The sequence below is a fragment of the Myxine glutinosa genome, unplaced genomic scaffold, assembly GCF_964187855.1.
Source record: "Myxine glutinosa unplaced genomic scaffold, kmMyxGlut1.1 SCAFFOLD_2163, whole genome shotgun sequence".
Classification (NCBI taxonomy): domain Eukaryota; kingdom Metazoa; phylum Chordata; class Myxini; order Myxiniformes; family Myxinidae; genus Myxine; species Myxine glutinosa.
The window spans coordinates 23,423-41,839 of NW_027618258.1; the positions used below are offsets into that span (position 1 = coordinate 23,423).

Consider the following 18,417-nt stretch of genomic DNA (forward strand, 5'->3'; position numbering starts at 1 on the left):
CAAAGTATGTTGGAGATATTCAATGGAAGCTTGTACACTGGATTTTACCTTATAATGTTTTACTGAACCGGTTTTCTACTGCTAATTCTAATCTGTGCCCTTTCTGTGCATCCGTTGAAACTTTACCGCATATTGATAGACATCAAGGTCTCAGAAAAGTATTACTTCGTTTCTCTTGCAATTAGTGGCGGGTCCATTCACATTTTGACTGGACTATATATACCTTGAATGTGAACGATTGCAGCCTCTTTTTACCTTTCTCCAGGAACGCTTTGTGAAGCTCGGTTCCCTCTTCAATTACAATGTTTTTATTTATGGTGTTTTAGGACGTCTTCCCTTAGGAATGTGGTTTTAATGAACTTTTTAATTGGCCAGGCCAAGTTTGCAATTTACAAGTCCAGGAAGAAAAAAATGGGAAACGTTTTTGGTTCTTCATATGATGTACTGCTTACCTTTAAGGCTCTTGTAAGTGCACGATTAAAGCTAGAGTACCGTTTTTTAAAAATGAACAAGAATTTAACATGTTTTAAAGAAAAGTGGGGTTTTAATGATGTCATATGCAAACTTGATGATGATGATTTGATAATAATCTCTCCTTGAGACCATTTTAATTATTGTGTTTTTTTTCTTTGTGACTGTACATAACTGATCTTTTTTACCGTTGTAATAAAAGGAAGAAACAGTCGGTCTCTCTCTCCCCACCACTCTCTCTCTCTCTCTCTCTCTCTCCCCATCACTCTCTCTCTCTCTCTCTCTCTCCATCACTCTCTCTCTCTCTCCCCACCACTCTCTCTCTCTCCCCCACCACTCTCTCTCCCCACCCACTCTCTCTCTCTCTCTCTCTCTCCCCACCACTCTCTCTCACTCTCTCACTCTCTCACTCTCTCTCTCCCCACCACTCTCTCTCTCTCTCCCCACCACTCTCTCTCTCTCTCTCCCCCTCTCTCTCCCCACCACTCTCTCTCTCTCTCTCCCCACCACTCTCTCTCTCTCTCTCCCCACCACTCTCTCTCTCTCTCTCCCCACCACTCTCTCTCTCTCTCCCCACCACTCTCTCTCTCTCCCCACCACTCTCTCTCTCCCCACCACTCTCTCTCTCCCCACCACTCTCTCTCTCCCCACCACTCTCTCTCTCCCCACCACTCTCTCTCTCCCCACCACTCTCTCTCTCTCTCTCTCCCCACCACTCTCTCTCTCTCTCTCTCCCCACCACTCTCTCTCTCTCTCTCTCCCCACCACTCTCTCTCTCTCTCTCTCCCCACCACTCTCTCTCTCTCTCTCTCCCCCACCACTCTCTCTCTCTCTCTCTCCCCACCACTCTCTCTCTCTCCCCACCACTCTCTCTCTCTCCTCCCACCACTCTCTCTCTCTCTCTCTCTCCCACCACTCTCTCTCTCTCTCTCCCCACCACTCTCTCTCTCTCTCTCTCTCCCCACCACTCTCTCTCTCTCTCTCTCCCCACCACTCTCTCTCTCTCTCTCTCCCCACCACTCTCTCTCTCTCTCTCTCTCCCCACCACTCTCTCTCTCTCTCTCTCTCCCCACCACTCTCTCTCTCTCTCTCTCCCCACCACTCTCTCTCTCTCTCTCTCCCCACCACTCTCTCTCTCTCTCTCTCCCCACCACTCTCTCTCTCTCTCTCCCCACCACTCTCTCTCTCTCTCTCTCCCCACCACTCTCTCTCTCTCTCTCTCTCCCCACCACTCTCTCTCTCTCTCTCTCTCTCTCCCCACCACTCTCTCTCTCTCTCTCTCTCCCCACCACTCTCTCTCTCTCTCTCTCCCCACCACTCTCTCTCTCTCTCTCCCCACCACTCTCTCTCTCTCTCTCTCCCCACCACTCTCTCTCTCTCTCTCTCTCCCCACCACTCTCTCTCTCTCTCTCTCTCCCCACCACTCTCTCTCTCTCTCTCTCTCCCCACCACTCTCTCTCTCTCTCTCTCTCTCTCCCCACCACTCTCTCTCTCTCTCTCTCTCTCTCTCTCTCTCCCCACCACTCTCTCTCTCTCTCTCTCTCTCTCTCTCCCCACCACTCTCTCTCTCTCTCTCTCTCCCCACCACTCTCTCTCTCTTTCTCTCTCTCTCCCCACCACTCTCTCTCTCTCTCTCTCTCCCCACCACTCTCTCTCTCTCTCTCTCCCCACCACTCTCTCCCTCCCTCTAATCTCCCCCCTCTTCCTTCCCTCTTCAATCTTAAACGATGTCAACGACAGTGGAAATGCCACTTTATGTAAGATGCGACTTCAAGACCTCAGAAATCCCCCCCTTTCTTTCTCTCCCCCTCAACCACACTCCTCCTCTACCCTCTCCATTCATTCTCTCCTCTCCCCTACACTTCCCCTTCCCTCACCCCTCCCCCAATTTTAAAGGAGTCCTATATAGTATTACAAAAGCTTTCAAAGTAGTTACGACGCAACTTCTCCCTATTTCCTATCTCTCACTCTCTCTCCTGCCCCAACCTCTCTCTCCACTCCCCCTCTTTTCCCCGCGGCTAGAAAGTTTTCAGAGGTCCTATATATTATGCATGCATCTCACGAAACGGCAGCAAGGACCCGTTCATTTTTCTCCCAATTTCATTCAGCCCCCCCCCTGATTGTAACTACCACATTGATTGTCGTTGGGAGGCTTGCTTGCTCCTGTGACTGGGAGACCTATACTGGTTGGAGCTTTGCTCTTGGTAGGTCTTACTCGGTCTATATTCTTGCTATTCTCGCTCTACTGGTGATTTGCTATTCTTAATTACGGATCATTTCAAAGGTGAAGCTTGATTAGTTGCTTTGGGTATCTCAAAAGCCTTTGCTAAAGTGTGGCACAAGGTTCTGCTCCATAATTTTCAGTCATATGGTGTATCTGGAGGGATGAATTCAATCATTCCGGCTTTCCTTACAAATCGCAAGATGAAGGTCGTACTTGAGGGTCAACTCTCTCCTACTTGCTCCATCAATTCTGGTGTTCCACAGGTAGTCCAGTCATTCCAGCGAACTTTTACCCCTAACCCACCACTAATTGCAAGAGAAAAAAAATGATATTTTTCTGAAACCTGTCGATCCTCTGAACAAATACATAAAATTATACTCTATTATAATGAGTGGATCATACTTTATTTTCAGATTGAACAAGAGGTGGAGTGATGCTTGCAGTGAGAGATTTGATCAGTGTGCTGAGAACAGTTTTTTTTATTTTTTTTTTGTTTTTTTTTGTATACATAATCGAGGCTCGTGAAAGAGCTAACATTTATCACACAAACAAATCAAACAGACAAACAAACAAAGTATATAAAAAGGGGAGCGGTAGACAAGATGGGGAGAGAAGGGGAAGCACATAAACACAACATTTGTGAGGGACGTCGGGAATGTGTGGGAGGGAGAGGGCTTGGGGGGAGGCGGCGTGGAAAGGGTGGGGTGGGAGAAGAAAAAAGACAAGGACACCAAGGACTTCCAGGAAAGAAGTTGGTATTTCAAAAAAGAGGATTTGGGGTGAACTTAGCAGGGGTAGAAAAGATCAAGGTTTTGGATGGGGGAAGATAAGAGATGGTGGTGAACAGCTGTTTTAAAGACCTGGAGGGTGGATGGGATTGAAGAGAGTGAGGGAGTTTGTTCCAGAGGTGGGAGAAAAAAGGAATGAAAGAGTGAAGGTGAGCAGAGAGTCTTGATTTTGGCAGTTTAACCATAAGAGGGTTGCAGGCAGATCTTGTGCGACCTTTAGGAATATTTCGGGGACAGAGCCCAGAGAGAGCTGGAGGAACAAGGCCGGAGAGGAGTCGAATCCAAGACAATACTTGGACATTGGCAAAGTCAGAGAGGCTCTGGGTGATAGTCTGTGAAAACATTCTCTTCATCCATGCGTACCTGGGATGCGACACGACATCAAGGGTCTTTGGGATCGGCAAAGGCACTGGACTCAAACTGTTCAAGGACAATGAAATGTTCCAGCAAGAGGCCCTAATTTTCGGCAATAAAGAGTCAACACAGGATGAGGTCATTGCTGCAGGAGACAGAGCAATGGTTTGTGTGTACGGAGGCAAACCATCAGACAATTTGAACGAATTGAGGGTAGCAAAATTTAATGCTAAGGTGACAACAAACAAAACATCGTTGCACCCACGGGTACTTCCGCCCACGAGCTCAGCTTCCAAATATCACAGCCTACGGGTATTCCAACAGGTTCAGGAGTGGAAAGGACACAAACTCAACCCGCTTGACTGGGGATGGAGGATCATGGACACCAGGATGATCCCTATGCATTCTGACCTCGCTGCAGCACCAGACTATCTCCTAAAGCTGGTTAGGTGTTCTTGCAAGGGTGGTTGCAGTGATAAACGTTGTGGTTGTCGGAAACTTGGGCTGCCTTGCACATTTGCATGTAGGGAGTGCAGAGGTATTTGTGCAAATGCAGACGAATCGGTGGACGTTTTCGAGGATGCTGATGATAGTGACCATGGAAGAGACGAAGTGACGTGTTAAATATTGTGAACGGACAGAAGGACATTGGGTACAAATAGTTGTGGTAGTGTATTCAAACATGGTTAAATAAATAATTTAGAGTTGATTTGGTGTATTATTAAGAGTGATATTGTCATATAATTAATTTCCAAACATTAGGGTAGTCCGAAAAGTTCCCAAATCGGAAAGGACCTGAAAAACCATGTTCCACTCAATATATTTAAGTATAATTTTGGGCAGATATTTAGTAGACATCAAGGTCTCAGAAAAGTATTACTTCGTTTCTCTTGCAATTAGTGGCGGGTCCATTCACATTTTGACTGGACTAAGGGTTCTGGTGTTGAGTCCCTGGTGTTGGGCTAGTGGCTAGGGTGCCGGCTTAGGATCCTAGGATCCTGGGTTCGAATCCCGGTCGATCGCTGAATTAACGCCAGGGGGGTTGACTCAGCCTGTCATCCTTCCGAGGTCGGCAAATTGAGTACCAGTTCACTGGTAATTCCCTGCTTGTCGTTAAAGGCGGCAAAAAGGGTTGGCGTCAGGAAGGGCATCCGGCCGTAAAACATTGCTTCAAAAAGGGGACCGAAAAACAACAACAACCACAGTTCCCGAAAAAGGCCAACCCCCGCTTGCGGGGAAAAATGGCCTCTAAAGGTGTTTTTTTTTTTTTTTTTTTAAGGGTTCTATCATTGGTCCCACTCTGTTCCTTATTTATATCGATGATCTTCCTGAAAATGTCTCGGCGAGAGAGGATGATAATGTTCTCTCAGCTTTGTATGCTGATGACTCTTCACTTTACTGTGCATCTATAATTGTGACGTCATAGGTCACGTGGTATGGCAGCCATCTTGGATTAAAAGCAAATAATTAAATTATTTCTCGGAAGCCGCTGAATGGAAAAAATTGAAACTTAGCGCATTGTCAAGTACTCCCAATGGGGAACAAAAGCATGATAATGATGACATCATAGGTGAAGTGGTGTACCAGCCAAAAATGTTTCAAATGAATCCTTATCCTAAAAATCTGAAATTGCATGCACATGATCTATGACCCATTTGTATTGAAATATTAAATTTATGACATCATAGGTCACATTGTTTGGCAGCCATATTGGATTGAAGGAAAATATGAAATAATTATATCTGAATGTGACACAAATGAAAATGTGACACCGCTCACCCTATCGATGCGAAATTTTACAAATATTATCTAACGGCACTGTTGCATATAGTTTGAAAATGATGTCATCGGTCACGTGGTTTGGCTGCCATCTTGGACAGAAAAACAAACAGTATCCGATCAACACAAAACTTCACAAACGTGATCCCCTACCCATATATATGCAGAGTGATTGCATCTACCCGTTGTGGGACGAGACAACAAACACAACAGGCATTTAAAGGCCATTTTCCCTGCAAGAGTGGGGGTTAGCCTTGTGGTCCCCATGACAATCTTCTCCATTTTGCCATATTTTCTGCATCTCCCCTTGTTTAACCCCCTTGCCCGCATTTCTTCTTCGACCATCTTTAGCCTAGTCTTTCTCGGTCTTCCCCGTCCTCTACTTCCTTCTACATTCATTTCCATCACTCTTCTCAACCAGTCACTCTCATCCTTCCTCAACACATGACCAAACCATCTCAAACTATTTCTCTTCACAGCATCCATCACAGACTCTATTCCCATCATCTTTCGCAATTCATCATTTGTCTTCCTCTCTCAACGATACTCCACACATCCACCGAACCATTCGCATTTCCACCCTTTCCAGCCTTCGTTGCTGCTCTACGTTCATTACCCATGTCTCGCTCCCATAAATCATAACACTTCTCATACATGCAGCATACACCTTTCTCTTCAGCTTCAACGACACTGCCCTCCTCGTCAACACATCACTTAGTTCCCGAAACTTCTTCCATGCACATCTCACTCTAGCAACCGTTTTTTTTTTTTTTGTTTTTTTTTGTATACAGAGTCGAGGCTCGTGAACGAGCTAACATTTATCAAACAAACAAATCAAACAAGCAAACAAAGTATATAAAAAGGGGAGCGGTCGACAAGATGGGGAGAGAAGGGGAGGAAGCACACAAACACAACATTTGAGAGCAGGGACATCGGGAGATGTGTGGGAGGGAGAGGGCCTGGGGGGAGGCAGGATAGGTATAAAACGCAAGGACACCAAGGACTTCCAGGAAAGAAGACAAACGTCACCTCAAAAAAGGTGGATTTGGGGTGAAATTAGCGGGGGTAGAAAAGATCAAGGTTTTGGATTGGGGAAGATAAGAGATGGTGGTGAACAGCCGTTTTAAAGACCTGGAGGGAGGAGTGGGATTGAAGAGAGTGAGGGAGTTTGTTCCAGAGGCGGGAGAAAAGAGGAATGAAGGAGTGAAGGTGAGCAGAGAGTCTTGATTTTGGCAGTTTAACCATAAGAGGGTTGCAGGCAGATCTTGTGCGACCTGCAGGAATATTTGGGGGACAGAGCCCAGAGAGAGCTGGGGGAGCAAGGCCGGAGAGGAGTCGGTAGAAGACGGAAAGACCACCAACCTGCCTGCGGTGAGTAAGTGAAAGGCCCTCGGAGATAGTGTCATCGCGGGAGATTCCAATGATTCTGAACGCTTTGGTTTCAACAGCGTGAAGACGAGCTAGGTGTGAGGCAGGAGCACCAGCCCAGAGGGGAGAGCAGTATTCCATTGAGCTGCGGATGAAAGCCTTGTATGTGGTGAGGAGCTCAGGTGTGCCAAGGAAGGACTTCGCACGACGGAGGATGCCCAGTCGGCGACTGGCTTTGGAGGCCAGCTTGGAAATGTGGTTTTCCCAGGAAAGATCATGGCAGATAGTGAGACCCAAAAGCTTGAGTGACAGAACGTTTTGGAGAGGATTATTTAGAAAGTAGATGGGAGGGTTGTCCAGTCGGTCTTTTCGGAGAGACATCGTAAGAGTGTGAGATTTGTCAGGATTGAAAGACATGTTCCACTTGTTTGCCCAGTCTGTGATTTTGTCCAGGTCTGCAGAGAGTGAGGACGCTGCAGACTGCCGATCTGAGGGATGAGGAATGGAGCAGCAGATAGTGGAGTCATGATTGCCGAGTCTTATCCACCTTCTCCATTCAGCATGTCTCCTAGGTAACAAAATGTTTTCACACCTTCCAGCTTCACGCCGTCTCCAAGATCCAACTCAACATTTCCTCCATCTGCAGCTCCCTCTGTGCACACCTTACACTTGAATGTAGCTGCCACACTGGTTTGAGAGGTCAGACACTGGTCAGACCCTCTCAAACCACTACATTTTTGATGAACCCACTCTGCGCACATTGTACATTGAATAGAATTCACTCCGACACCCTTCCTGCACACAGCACACGGCCACTTCCCAGTTCTTTGCACCTCACCACATGCTTTACCACTTGCCATCACCTTCGTTTTTCCGATATTCACCTTCAGACCTTTTGCCTCCATACATTCCTTCCACTTGTTCATCTTTTCCTTCAGTCCATCCATACTTTCTGCAATCAACACCAGATCATCTGCATAGAAGAACTCCCACGGTAAACCCTCCTTTACGTTCCGAGCCAGCACCTCCATCACAGCTACAAATAGTAGTGGAGTTAGTACCAACCCCTGATGCACTCCCACCTTCACCTCAAACTCGCCACTGTTCCCCATCCTTCGTCCTTACAGCTGTGCGTGCTCTTTTGTACATTGCCATCACTACTCTGATCAACCATTCCTCCACTCCTAACTTCCTCAATGCCCATGTCACTACTTCACGTGGAACCCTATCGAATGCTTTCTCCAGATCAACAAACCCAAGAAACAACTTTTTCCTCTTCTCCATATACTTCTCCTGCAACTGCCTCACAATAAAAAGCACATCTGTCGTTCCTCTTCTTGGCATAAATCCAAACTGCATTTCGTCGATCTGCACCTTCTTCCTTATCCTCCTCTCCAACACCCTTTCCAATACCTTCATTCCATGCTCCAATAACTGTCGCTCAGTACGAGCCACACTCTAGAGGGTCACCTTTCCCCTTGTATAGAGGGACGAGGGTATTCTGACTATGCAGATGGGATGATGCAGATGATCATAGATGCAGAGGCATATTGGCGACAGTCGCATTGTTAGAACTAGTTTTCTTTTTTAACAGAATGCCATCTCTGATTATCATTTGACAAACATTGATGGTAGCTCTGTGGTCAGCATGCTGTTAACCAATTGCTTTATACTTTTTTCCTCTAGGATGTGCAGGTCTTGTTTATGCAGTCTGATGGAGGCTTGACCCCAATGGAGAAAGTCAATGGCTCTCGGGCAGTGCTGTCGGGCCCTGCTGGAGGTGTTGTGGGCCATGCACGTACTACGTGTGGTCTACATGGCCAGAAGCCTGTCATTGGCTTTGACATGGGAGGTAGTGCATTCGTTTTCCAATTTTGAACATTTTTTATGCCTCCGCCCCCGAAGGTAGCCGGAGGCATTATTTCTTATAACGCTTGCACTTCATAAGACTTCCTTTCTGGGACATCCCTTGTCCTCACTCTTGGCCTGTTTCCATTATGATAAAATCTATAATCTCGAAACATTATTGCAGTTGCACAATCTGTGTGTGGGAATTCTCAATTGCCGACAGGGACCTCTACGGACGTGAGTCGGTACGCAGGAGCGTATGAGCATGTTTTTGAAGCGACAACTGCTGGTGTCCTCATTCAGGCTCCACAGCTTGACATAAACACAGTAGCAGCGGGGGGAGGATCCATGCTGTTTTATAGGTAAGTTCTCTCCAGGTTCTGTTGTGCTGACGAGCCTTTGTAAACCTGTGGATCACAAACTAGCAGAATGTGTGGTTTGCATTCAGGACAAGGAAACGCATTGAAATGTACGAATGATGTTGGTTTGGCTTGTCTTGATTTGTTCATTTTTTTATTTTCCAAAACATCGAGTCTTGAATGACACATGAGCATATTCTTTGGGAGATATTTATTACCTCCGCCACCGAAGGTGGGCCAGGGTTATGTTTTCACCCCTGTTTGTCTGCCATTTATCCATAAGCAGGATGTCTTAAGTTACGGACGGATTTGGACCAAATTTTGTGGACAGGTTGGATGTGTGACGAGGACAAATTGATTCGATTTTGGTGAAGATCCAGATCCCGATCCGGATACTAGAATTTCAGTGATTCTTCACCATTGAGAGATGGGGCTAAAACGACATACAGCGCAATATGTCAAAGCGTTATGGACATATTCGGACGAAACTTGGTGGATGAGTTGCAGAACAAGTCAATGACATTTTGGTTTAGGTCCGGATGTGATGCAGCCTATCGGTGGGATACTAAACCTGAATTGTTCAGCTTGGCGGAGGTATGCGCTCTGCCGAGTGTCTTTCTAGTTTCGTAATCATTTTCGCTTTAAATCAAATTAGGCCTGGATTTTGCTTCACTTTTGCCTCCATAGGTATTTACAGTGAAAGAGATGCGTTGATGGAAATGTTGGCCTTGCTCTTTTTGGTCTCACCCGTAATATATTAATTTGTCTCACTAGACATTTATCAGTGCGTAGTACTTTTTAAAGTAATAGGTTATGAATTTTTACAGGACAGCATTTCTTTTCTTTGACTTAGTAAATTTTTTAAATAAAAATTCTGAAAGTCTAAGTCTTAGCAAGAGTCAACTGCAGAGATTTTGTTAACTAGTGGTGCAGCTTCAATCTTTGAAACATCAACACCTATGTTTTGTGTTGTTCCTTAACTACCTTGGGATAACAATCAACTATTTTATGTGAATGCACCTTCTTGATATACTTCTTTTTTTTTTTCACCCTAGAAGTGGAATATTTTTGGTTGGACCAGAATCAGCAGGTGCCATCCCAGGACCAGTTTGTTACAAGAAAGGTAAGCTTAACTTGGTTGCATGGTTAGTGATTCAGACTCAACAATATTGGTGTGTGATGGGGGAGGGAAGGTTTTACTACTTCTCCTCCTCATCCATTTAGAAGGGGTGAGGTCCAATGGTACCAAGCTTCTGCCCTCAACAACGATGCTCCTCCACTTCCCTCTGTCCTCTGCCAACTCTCTCCACTCTTCAACTACCCCCACCTTGCTGAAATCCCTCACACAATCCTCCCATCTCAACCGTGGTCTACCTCTTTCCCTCCTACCTTGCTCCCTCAACCTACTCACTCTTTGCCATTCTCTCCCCCCCCCCCCCTCCCACCCCCCATCCGCACCACGTGTCCAGTCCATCTCAGCCTGCATTTCACCAATCTCCCCATCAAGCTCATCTGCACACCAATCTTCCCCCTCATTATCGGTCCTGCTTCTATCCACCCTCTTCACTCCCGCAATCCTCCTCACCGAATTGTTCTCGCAAACCTGCAGCCTCTGTTGGTGTCTCTCTGACAGTGTCAACATTTCCAGACCGTAAAGGTAGGCCGGCGTTACACACGACATCAGAACCTTCCCTTTCAATTTCCTTGATATCATTGTCCGCCATTACTCCCTCCACCCTTCTTTATGCGATCACTTGCATTCACACCCACTTGAATCCTCCTCCGCACCTCAGCCTCCGACTTCCCATTCCCAGGCATTGTTCACATCTGTCTTATGTGTTAGCTCTTACACAAGCCTCGACTTTGTATACCAAAAAAATAATAAAAATACTCCCATCTCGAATCCTCTCCAGCACCTTGATGACATGACTAAGGAGCGTAATGGCCCTATACTTCCCTGGATCTTGAACATTCCTCTTCCCCGTCCATATTGGCACAATTAACCCTGTCCTCCACTCCTCTGGAATTGAGCCATCTCTCTCACTTGCATTCAACAGCCTCTTAATTCATGCGACTCCGACTTCTCCCACTGCAATTATCTCTGTACACACCTCATCAATGCCTGGTGCCCTTCCCTTTTTCATCCTCTTCAATGCTATCCACGCTTTGTCTTCTGTGATCCTCACCAGCTCCACTTCCCTTCCACGTAACACGGCAGCTCCAGCTTGTCGTTGCTTCCTCCCTGGTTCAACAGCTGTTTGAAATATCCTTCCCACACCTTCAATACTGTCCCCCTCTGTCAATAGCCTCCTGCCACCATCCTTAATCACAGCCCCGTGCTCCTATCCCCCCCCCCCCCCAACAACTATCGGGGATGCCTCTTCTCGGTGGTGTACCCCCCAATGCAAGTCTGGGATCAAATCTTCCCCATTCTTCCCTGTTGCCCGGATTCGTCAGGGCAGTATGGTCATGGTCAGTGTTGATCGGTCCCCATAGACTGGCCCTTTCACTCTAGTCTCTGTCTTTTCTCTCTCGCTCTCTTTATCCCTCTCTATCTCTGTTATGGCCCTGACTTCGTGAAGGTGGGGGATGTCTAAGTTGCTCCTGGGAGATTGATCAGCTGTCTCCGTGCCGCGGGCTTTTCCGGGGCTATGCAACAACAACAGCCCCCCTTTCATGTCCTTACGATCCTCATCCCTGTCCTGAGCCAAATTATAGGTCTACTTCTGCCCACCATCCTCTTCCAACTTGTTGTACACCTCATCTTCCATATCACTCCTTGCCTTGTCCACAGCTCTCCTTTCTGCTTTCTTCTTCTGCCCATGCAAGTGCAGCAACTCCGCTTCCGGTTGTCTTCCTCTATCCTTTATCTTATCTATCCTGTTCCAAACCTCCTTCTTTTCACCAACTGCCTTCACTACTTCCTCTGTCCACCATACCTGGATTATATCCCTCAACAATGCACCCTTTCCTAACGTCCTTCCACACAAACCTCCTGCAATTCCCTGAAACGTCGCTCTGTACTTCTTCCACTCCTCCAAACTTCCGCTTCTTCGCTAAGTTGCTCTTACCTGTCCCTCGTCCTCTCCTTGTACTCTATGACAACGTTGCCCTTACATTTTCCCCACCTAATAACCTTCCGACCTGTGCTCTTAACCTCCCTCCTTTTATTCCTTCTCATCACAAACACCATAGGTTTGTGCTGAGAGGTAACGTGCTCTCCCGCCGCTGCATTGTGATCCCTAACCCCCCACAGCTGTCACTTCCTTACCACAACCTAATCCAGTTCTGCTCTGTGCTGTCCATTCCTATAGGTAATCTTGTGGCTTTCCCACTTTTGAAAGAATGAACCAGCTATGGCCATCGCATTCCTCGCCACAAGCTCCACCAGCTCTGGACCCTTTCTATTTCTCGTTTCCCAACCAAATTTACCAACACATTCCTCTTCACCCAGCCCCACTAATCTGACATGCACGTTAAAGTCCTCCACAATGCACAGCATCACCTCAATCCCAACCATTCCCATCATCCTTTCCAGTGTGTCCCTGAATTCCTGCTTCTCCATCCAAGACCTTCCCATTTGTGGCCCATATACTGATGTAACACACATAATTTGCATCTGTATCACCACCCATGCCATAACTATCCTTCCCTCCCACCTTTACACTCTGACCACCTGCTCGCTGATCTCTTCCGATACTATTATTCCCACGCCATCACTCCTTCCATCCCCACCCAGGTGCAACACCTTTTATCCTCCTACCAACCTCCTCACTGTCTCGTTTCCATCTGGTTCCCTTTAAACACAACACTTCTAACCTTCTCTGCATCATTTCTACCATCTTGACCTCTCGCAACTCTATCCTCTCCTCTACCCCTCCCCCCCCCCCCCCACTCCCATTGATCCCACATTCAAACTATCCAGCCGTACCTCACTCTGAACCGTTGCCCACCTGGCGGAGCTAGTTTTACATGAGAATTAAATATTGTATGTGATAGTGAAATGTTTTTTTTTTTTTTTGTTTGTTATTTGCCTTTTTTGTTTGTTGGACAATTATTAATACATGTTGCCATCAAAGCTGCACACTTGCTTACAAAATGGTTCGACGTTACTTTGTGATGTCATTTGGTGAGCTCTAAGCTCGGCTGTGTCTGCTTAAAGCATTGGGCATTCCTGTTTGGCTTTTACTATTATTTTGAGTCCCCAGATAAAATATTGTGAGCTATAAAGTTGGCAGACATTTTTGGCTGTCTTCGACAGGTTACAGAAATAATTTATTCCAGGTTAAAGCAAAAGTATTTTAACGTTGGCAAAAAAAAATAAAAAATAAAGGACAACAAGGTAAAAACAACAATTTACATGAGAGAAATGGGTCGATTTGCAAAGCAAGGAACTTTTCATTCTCAGGAATTTTAAGTGAGCTTTTAGTATCAACATTTAGAGGGAAAGGCAGGAATCAGGATTTTTCCCAAACAAGCAGAGGATGCAGTAATTGGTATCGATGAAGTTTGAGAGTGGTCATATTTAAACAAGAATGATCACACTGTGGTCACAACCTGCGACACAAAATATATATATTTTCGCCTCTGTCCTCTCAACTCCCTCATCCTTGCCGGTGAAGGTATTATACATTTCATCTCGAAGGATATTCACAGTTTGGTTCAATATCAAATACAAATCTGATGGACAGTTGGGTCTGGTTTCAAGCAACTAGTTGAGTGTTACATACTCCGAACAGGAGTGGCAGGTCGGGTAATGTTTTATCCTCTCTGGGGTATATAGATTACAGTAGATCTCGGCTCGGGCGTCAACACAGTCGGGGGTGTGTTCAGTTATCATTTTTCTTAGAGAGCGTTGGCCAAGTCAGGTTTTTTTCTCCGCTGCCGGTTTTGCCGGTGAGGTCGTGTGTTTTTGCCAGCTCTCCACGCTACCAAAGCTAAGAATTTTACAATTTGTATTTTGGTTCACGAGTTGTCAAACAGAGTGACCACTATATTCGTCATGGGTGTATGTCTGTCTGTCTGTCTGTCCGCAGCATAACTACCCGATGATGTCATCCGATCTTGATGAAATTTGGGTGGGCGGTTGATATCATGATCTAGTTGTGTCCTGCCTAGAGTGGGCGTATAGCGCCCATTGTGGGCGGAGCCACGCCCGAAAAAGATGTCTTTTTAGGGGGTAATCGAGTTCAAGTTACATTTTCTCCGAGGGAGTTGGTGGAATCTGACAGAGGTTTCGGTATTTGGTTAGGTCAATGTCATGTGTCTAGCCCTACCGAGCTTGATTTTTCATTTTCGCGTCAAGGTCACGGTCACGAAATTTAGAAAAGTCGATTTTTGATGGTTTTATTACATTGTTCGTTTCCTGATAGGGTGAAATGTCATACATGATCTTATATTATCACATACATCATGAAATACAAGTTTTCCAACAAATTTCAGAATCTTCGACCATTGTCCTTTGAAGGTCATAAAGGTCAAATTTTCAAAGTTGTCGGAATCGAACCGAATTTTCGGTATTGTGTAGCCAACTAGTCATCACAGATAATACATTCCTATTTATATATTTTCAATGTCGGTTTTGACTTTTAAAGGTCACAAAGGACGGCCATTTCGAAGCAGTCCGTCCTTTGTCATTGAATACCGCTTGCTCGTGAACCATCGTTGTCTCCTGACTTGTTTTTGTTTTACAGTGCGAGTGACTACTGTGTGTACCGAGTTAGATCTCGGTGCAAATCGTGCTTACTTGTGTTTAATCGTCTGTTGGTTCCTCCCGCGTTTTCAGGCCTGGTTTTCTAGGCCTCGAGGCTTTTTTATTTTTCCCTCTCGGCGGTCGTTTGTGGTCCATTTACTTCCGTTTGTGGGCCATTTTTCCTGTTTTTTTTTTTTCCACCCCATACTTCCCCGAACATCTTACCCTCTGTTTCGTCTTAATACAAAAAAAAAAAAAAAAAAAATGTATATATATATATATATATATATATGTATATATATATGTATGTATATATATATATACACACACACACAACAACATGCATTTTAAGGCCATTTTCCCTGCTAGAGCGGGGGTTAGCCTTGCAGTCCCCATGACAATCTTCTCCATTTTGCCCTATTTTCTGCATCTCTCCTTGTTAACCCCCTTGCCCGCATGTCTTCTTCCACCGTCTTTAGCCAAGTCTTTCTCGGTCTTCCCCGTCCTCTACTTCCTTCTACATTTATTTCCATCACTCTTCTCAACCAGTCACTTTCAACTTCTTCCTCTTCTCCATGTACTTCTCCTGCAACTGCCTCACAATAAAAAGCGCGTCTGTCGTTCCTCTTCCTGGCATAAATCCAAACTGCATTTCGTCGATCTTCACCTTCTTCCTTATCCTCTCCAACAACCTTTCCAATACCTTCATTCCATGCTCCAATAACTTTATCGCTCGGTACGAGCCACACTCCAGAGGGTCACCTTTCCCCTTGTATAGAGGGACAAGGGTACTCAGTTCCCAAACCACTGGAATGCGGCCTTCTTTCACCACCAGATTACAGATCTCTGTCATTCTCTTCACACCCCAACTTCCTGCTGCCTTCAACATATCTCCCACAACTCCCATCGGCCCTCCCGTTTTTCTACTTTTCATTGCTTTTATCGCTTCCTCAACTTCCTTCTCAGTTATCTTCTCTGCCGGTCCTAAAACTGGGTTACTCTCTATGTTGTCATCCCATTCATTCTCTGTATTCAACAGCATTTCCATATATCTTTTCCATCTTCCTTTAATTCCATCTGGGTCCACAACGATTTGTCCCCCTTCATCCTTCAAGCAACTCACCCCCATCACATCACATCTCTCTTTCGCTATCTGCTTTGCAATCCTGAATACCACTCTCTGACCCTCTTCCGAATCCAAGCGTTCTCCGAACATTTTCCTACATGTCTCCTGCGCCTTTGCTACCTCTTTCTTTGCAGCCTTCTTGGCTGCCTTATAACTTTCATACTCTGCTTTTTCTGCTCCCTTACCCTTCGCCTTCTGCCACTCCTTGAACTTCTTCCTCTTCTCATCAATCCTCTTTCCAACTTCATCATCCCACCACCATGTTTCCGAGTGCCTCGGTGGTCCTTTTGTCCATCCACATACGTCACCAACGGCTCCCAACAGACTATTTTTCATTGACATCCAACCACTTTCAAGCTCAACAACATCATCCTCGACCCGACTCAGCCTCTCTTTTAATGCCTCCCTTACTGTCACCTCTTTCAACCTCCACACCTTCATTCTCGGTTGGTACTTCACCCGCCGAGCTCTCCTCGCACCTTTCACCCTTATGTCGCAGACAACCAAGTGGTGCTGTGAAACAGCCTCCTCCCCCGGGATCACCTTTGTGTCCTGGAGGTGCCCCCTACCTCGCCTACGCATCATCAGGTAGTCAACAGTTGTCGTCGACCCACCTGACGTGTATGTAACAAGCTTATTATCCCCTTTCTGGAACTGAGTATTACAAATCAGCTCCATCAGCAAACTCCAAAATCCTTTCACCTTCTCCATTTCTCACACCATAACCGTAACCCCCATGAACTCCCTCAAAACCGTCCATACTCCTTCCCACATGTCCATTTAGGTCTCCTACCACAACAACCTCCTCATCTTTCACGTTTTCCATCAGCTTCTCTATCGCACACCAGAACTTGTCCTTCTCTTCATCGCTCCGACCAACCTGCGGAGCATATCCCGAGATGATGTTCACCAAGAGCTTTCCAATCATCATTTTCACCATCAACCTATCACTCACTCCAGTCACACTCACCACACTGTCTACAAACTCCTCAGAAAACAGGACACCAACACCATTCACGCCCTCCGGGCACCCTTGCCACACAAACTTATATTTCTGTCCCTGCCTACCCTTCACCATTCTCACACCACTTCCCTTCCTTCTCGTCTCTTGCACACAACATATGTCCACTCTTCTTCTGACCAATACTTCCACCACTTCTCCTGATCTCCCAGTCATTGTCCATACATTCCATGTCCCAAACCTCAGAAACCGATCTCCACTTCGGGCTGTACCCTGCCCATATGTAGTTGTAATTGTCATGGTTCTCTTTTTGAGGCAATGTTTTTATGGCCGGATGCCCTTCCTGACGCCAACCCTCTTAGTCGCCTCTTACGACACGCAGGGATACGGTGTACCTATTCTAACCAGGGTACACACTGTACACACTGGTCCAAGTCAATTCATGTAAAACTAAAAGCACACGGATGGCCGAATCATCCTCCCAAATACATTACACATACAAGCTCCTCCACAAGCTTGAGATCACCATTGATAACAAAGAAAAGGTTCGTTTGCACTGCACGTTAAGTAGCTAAGATGGCCAGGCGTACAGAATGTAAACGCAACACTTTCGAAGGTGATGATGCACGAAAGAAAATGCTTGATGCTTGATGCTTGATGAAATGAAAATGAAAATGCTTGATGAAAATGCTTAGTGCACGAAAAAACGATCAATAAACTATATTCCCAAATGGAGCACTCCCAAACATACCCAAATACAGACAAAGGGAAATCCAAATGAAAAACAGAGGTGTGATTTAGTGGGCACTTAGTCTTAAATCGGCTGGTGTATCTCGTCAGGAATCGTCAAAGATCGTCCGAGGCCCTGGCGTTTTTGCGCATGAAACACACTCCTTGGCGCGAAGTAGGCCTTCCGTGTGAAGCAAACGGCCTTGGCGTGCAGCTCGTCTCTTCCCAGCCGTGCTTGTCCTCACGATGTCTGCACAGAAACCACAGCTCTCCGTCCACAGTTCCCCTCCTACGACCGACCCCAGCAAGACGTCAGAAGACGACCGCTCCTGATGAAGCCGGGACTCGAACTCGCACGACGTGAGAATGTCTTGCCTGATCGATGTACCTCCAAATTGGCTGGTGTATCTCGTCAAAGATCGTCTGAGGCCTTGGCGGGAAAATGTGTTCGTTGGCGCGAACTAGGCCTCGCTGCGTGTCCGCTCCACGCACAGCTTAAAGAAGGTCCGCAGGACGAACCGCCGCTTCGAAGTCACCACGAACCAGGACGCACAGCTTCCTGGCAGGCTGGCTCCGTGCAGGTACAGGTATAGAGACAGACAGACAGAGATCTATATATATATATATATATATATATATATATATATATATATATATATATATATATATATATATATATATATATATATATATATATATTGTTGCGGATATGGGATTT

At 46.0% G+C, this 18,417-nt stretch overlaps 1 protein-coding gene across 2 annotated transcripts in view; it reads left to right on the forward strand.

Moving 5' to 3' along the window:
- LOC144889275 (5-oxoprolinase-like) overlaps window positions 1–18,417 on the forward strand; it is a gene marked incomplete at both ends in the record, with an annotated part of 71,672 nt that overhangs the window by 15,703 nt on the left and 37,552 nt on the right. For both annotated transcript variants that reach the window (XM_078769349.1, XM_078769350.1), the window contains 3 exon segments: window positions 8,671–8,836; window positions 9,056–9,194; window positions 10,247–10,314. In XM_078769349.1, coding sequence (XP_078625475.1) covers window positions 8,671–8,836; window positions 9,056–9,194; window positions 10,247–10,314 — 373 coding nt within the window.